The sequence below is a fragment of the Palaemon carinicauda genome, chromosome 24, assembly GCF_036898095.1.
Source record: "Palaemon carinicauda isolate YSFRI2023 chromosome 24, ASM3689809v2, whole genome shotgun sequence".
Classification (NCBI taxonomy): Eukaryota; Metazoa; Arthropoda; class Malacostraca; order Decapoda; family Palaemonidae; genus Palaemon; species Palaemon carinicauda.
The window spans coordinates 10,217,494-10,222,493 of record NC_090748.1 but is presented as its reverse complement, the minus strand read 5'-3'; the positions used below and the strand labels follow the sequence as shown (position 1 = coordinate 10,222,493).

The window sequence follows — 5,000 nt, the reverse complement described above, 5'->3', positions numbered from 1 at the left end:
TAACGAAATAAGAAGTAATGAAAAATTAAGATAAAATAATTAAAAAAACATTAACAACATTAAAACAGATAATTCATATATATAACTATAAAAAGACTCATTATATCTATCTATCTATCTATCTATTTATGTATCTATCAATATATATATATATATATATATATATATATATATATATGTATATATATATATATATACATATATATATATATATATATATATATATATATATATATATATATATATATATATATACATATTGACTATGTATGCGTGTATAGTCTAACGCTATAAGTGTCTATCTACGCTTGCATAATATTGCACAAAGCACCTTCCAAATATGATCCACTATATCATGAAAGCAAACGAAAACTAATCCCACAGCATCATGCCATGCAATAAGGAGAACACCAACCAACCTCTACACAGCACACAGCAAATGGAGAACAGCGCCATCGGCTAGCTTCCAGTCGTGGCTGGATGGGGCGGAGCCTCCGTGTTCCATTGTCAGGAGAGGAGCTGGAGCACAGACGCCAGGCTCCACAGCATCATGTCGTCTGGAAGCTTTCTTAATTCCGCTCTTTTCCGTTATGCATTTTGCATCGCGTAATGAACGTTGTTATTCATTTCTTCGGAATTATTTTCCTTTTCTAGTGGTCGAGCTTACGGTTTTATACATGTTTTGTTTACGTTTGTATCGCGAATTCCTAGTTTGGCTGAAGTTCGGACGACACCACTGTCTATGCACGGTTTGTTTTTTAAGCATTTTGTTATTTCCTTTTTTTAATGATTTGTGCTGTTATTTAGCTCGTATTGCTCACCCACCGCCCACCCAGAGCGCGCCCACCGAGACCTCAAGTTCAAGACTGAATGTGAGCAAGAGGAAGAAGGGGGTTCTTGTGTTACCCCCACCAACTACCTCCGACCAACTTTATTACGCTGGATTTGTTAAAACCGCTGTATAAACCTGTTTTGGGCCCGACGTGTTTTCTCAAACTCCGTTTTGCCATCCCCCTCCTTTCGAGAAGCTCTCTCTCTCTCTCTCTCTCTCTCTCTCTCTCTCTCTCTCTCTCTCTCTCTCTCTCTTCCTTCCTTCCTATCTTCGCTCCTTACTCTCTTACTCCCTCTCCCCTCATCATCGGCCCCACCCCTCCCACTACTCTGTTTGGATAACTTTTATTGAGCCGCAGCTAATCTCTTTACCTCGGATTATCGAGCCGGGCCGAGGGGTTAGAAGTGTTGGCACCAAATTACCCTCTGAGACTTGGGAATTGTCCCTCAGATTAAAGGGGGGGGGAGGAAAATTGCGAGGGGCAGGACCGCGTAATTTGTTCCCCCCTTCGCTTTACCAATCATCTGATATCAATGGGCGGGACGGTAGATCATAACTCAGTAAACTGCCGCTCCCATTGGCTGATTGTGACAATAGAGGGCCACTCATTGGTGAGTGAATTGCAAGCGGCGGCTCCCATTGGCCCAAAGCTGAGTAGGCGGAGCCTAAATATAACATGGCGAAGGATTAAACTGTTGGCTTAAAGTAAATTTTCCTAGACTTTAAGATAGTTCAGTTGGCCTTTGGATGGGGACCAGAGAGTAGCGTGGCTCTGCGGCTGGGTCTTGTTGACTTAGCACCCTCCGTTAATTCTTGCGGTGTTTAGAATATCAACAAGACTGTTTTCTTTACCATTGTTGGAATCAGATGAAAAAAAGAGAACTTGGTCGATGTGTTTTCTCAATTTTAATCAAGTCACGCGCCACCAAAGAAATTTCCTTTAAGAAAGATAACAAAACGTGATGTCGATGATGGTGAACTGATTTATTTCGTATTAAACGGTGTGAACTTTGTCCGAGACTTCGTGAAGAGAAAGAGTGTGAGCTCGATGGCAGTGAACTTTTGTTTTGGGATTTATCATGATGCCAAATAGAATGCAAGTGCGCTGACCGCTCTCCCGACGGACGGCGTCGAGACAGGGCCTTCCTTCATATCCTCCGACCTCCTCGAACTCACACGCAGCCTCTGACACCCGCTCTATCCCGCCCGAACACGATCGCTGGCTGAAACGAACGTAAAAAAAGGAATTGGGTGATTTCTCGCCTTATGTTATGTGTAATTGTCTTGTGTCGACCACAAATATATAGAAATTGTGAGTAGAGTCATTCGAGTGGGGAGAGAGAGAGTTGTGTTTTTATCCGGTGTCATAAATCAAGCTGTGTATAACAGCGCCTCAATCTGCGAGGATAAAAGAACGGAAGGTTATTTTACGGCTTTCTCCAAATTTCCTCCTTCATATATTTTATTCTTTTCTCTAAGGTGGTGTCTGGTCTGCCTCGATTGGGGTGGACCACATAATGCTTTTTAGCCAAAATGTGTGACCAGTGGTCAGCTTACCCTGTGAAAATGCACACCCTTTTCGGAGACCAGCAGTCATATTATCGCCATGCAGCCGCTACATATCCCCCAGCAGCCCTTCAGCAGATGTCAGCGATGGCGCCCAATACTTACGGTTACGACGGCTACAGCGCCATGGGGCGGTACCATCCGTACGGTTATTCCCCTCAGCAACACGCTCCTCCGAAGGACATGGTAAAGCCTCCTTATTCGTACATCGCCCTGATTACCATGGCCATCCAAAATAACCCAGAACAGCGAGTGACGCTAAATGGGATCTATCAGTTTATCATGGAAAGATTCCCTTACTACAGAGAGAACAAACAAGGATGGCAGAATTCCATTAGGCATAACCTGAGTCTCAACGAATGCTTCGTCAAGATCCCTCGGGATGACAAGAAGCCGGGCAAGGGGTCCTACTGGACGCTTGACCCCGACGCCCGAAACATGTTCGACAACGGGTCTTACCTCCGACGGCGGAAACGGTTCAAGAAGAAAGAGACGGCGCCCCCGAGGGATAAGGAGGACGTCCTCAAGAGACAGGACCAGCAGCAGCACACGCCCACTGGGCCCGATTCCGACCAAAGGCCCCAGCAACCCGATGTCACTTCGGTAGCGATGCAACAGCAATCGCAACAGCAACAGCAAGGACCTCAACAGCCTCAGCCTCGACCTGTTGTTGGGGGTCAGTCGGATGCTGAAGGTGTTCAGGTAGGGGGTGGGACGCCCCTCTCTCCTCTGTGTCAGCCCAAGACGGAGCCCCTTGATTCCCCTGACCTCCCGCCTGCATGCCTGCCGGAAGTGAAGGCCGCAGGGCACACTCCACCTTTACACGCCCATACCCACACACCGCCCCTCCACAACCACACCCACACGCCGCCTTTGCACGCCCACAGTCACCTGCCACCGACAAGCCTGCCCACCACCACATCCAGCACAGGTCACGAGGGTTCTTACCTGGAGGTCGCGTCCTCATTCAGCGTGGATTCTCTGGTCCCCGGATCCAGAGACGTAGGTCGTGGCGACACGAGTCCTGCCTCCTTGCTGTCGGACGTGCAGCAACAGCAACAGCAATACCGATCAAACATGTATTACGACACCATGGGATACTGTCAGTACAGCGATGCCCGAGCGCCCTCCGTCTTCCCTACAGCTACAGCCGACGATATGACAGCCTGCGGCAGCGCCGCCGTCACTGGCGGCACGGCTGCCGTTGGAGGCATGACGATGCAAGCGGCAGCGGCAGCGGCTGCCTATTCGCGATCGCACGGCTCCTGGTATTCCCAGCCTTTGGAAACGACCGGCGGGAGCGCTGCCGACGGAGGATTCCCCAACGTGCGTGATATGTTCGAGTCGCAAAGGCTGCTGACCAATCCCTCGTGCCAGTTGGGATTCCGGGCTTCCTACAAATATCCTTCGTATTATGACGACGCTGCAAAATACTAAATTGTTAGGAAGTTAGATTTTGATGGATTTGCTTTTTTTTTTTTTCGAACTCTCTGAGAGGTGGCTGACTCATCTATCAGGTATATATATAAAAAAAGAAAATTATAGAAAGACAAAAAAATGTTATATGAAATGCAGGTGACATTGCCACACCGTGCGATGTTTTGTTTCTATCTTTATTCTAGTGAAACCAAAGAGATATTTTGTTTTTTTGGTGACTTGGGTGTTTTGCAAAGGCGTGGACGCCTTATAAATTGCGGTGTAAAACGTAATACTCATGGCGCCCTTTTGGGCGTAGGTTGAATAAAGACTAATATTTGAAACCCCACCATTTTTTTTTTCTAAGCGAAGTTGATCACTGAAAAATTAATTGTGACGTCACCAGTGCTGCCAGCAAGCACCGTGGTTGTCCCCTCACGAACTCAGCATGCAAATGCGCCTTCAGCTATGTACGTATAGAGAGACATTCATGTACGCGTAGGATTTTTTTCCTATGTACGTATTATGGCAGATCTGTGTACCTCTAGGACAGACCGATGTGTATATCTTGATATTATTAATAATATTATTTAACATTGTGTATCATAATGCATAATATATTACGCTTTTTATAAAATGCATGGTTTCATTTACACCCCCTCATTGTTGTCAAAGAAAATATGTATTTTCCCTGTTTATTCATGCTTGCTATATTTTAACATTTCAATAGATAAATTTTAATACCTCTTTTATGCAAATTAAAAAAAGCTTTCTGATAATGTTCTTTACATGGTACACTGAGAAGTGATTCATGATTGAAAGTTCAAGAAAGGAAAGGAATATTGCAAACATATAAAAAGAAAAAATCGAGAGTGGTAATTTTAAAAAAAAAAACAATATATAAAAAATCTTTATCATATATCTCAGGAGTATTTTTCAGTGTTCAATATTGTGCTGAAGGAAATACTATAAGAATATTGATTTTATAGTGACGTCTGTAACAATTTATGAATTATTTTACATTAAAATGTTTTATATTTTATCATGTAAATTATTCTTAACAAACTATTCACCATATATAAATATGTCACACATACTCAGAAACATAACTGTTATATTATGAGGGTAACATTGTCAAAGAAAGAGCTATAGTTTATAAAGTCTTTCCGAGAGGAAATTAAATATT

At 44.0% G+C, this 5,000-nt stretch overlaps 1 protein-coding gene across 1 annotated transcript; it reads left to right on the top strand.

The window, feature by feature from the left end:
- The first annotated feature begins 1,550 nt into the window (after positions 1 to 1,550).
- LOC137618069 (forkhead box protein C1-A-like) lies at positions 1,551 to 4,434 on the top strand. Its single transcript, XM_068348038.1, has one exon. It carries the CDS (start codon positions 2,366 to 2,368, stop codon positions 3,833 to 3,835), a length of 1,470 nt encoding a protein of 489 aa, XP_068204139.1. The 5' UTR covers positions 1,551 to 2,365; the 3' UTR covers positions 3,836 to 4,434.
- The last annotated feature ends 566 nt before the right edge of the window (positions 4,435 to 5,000 follow it).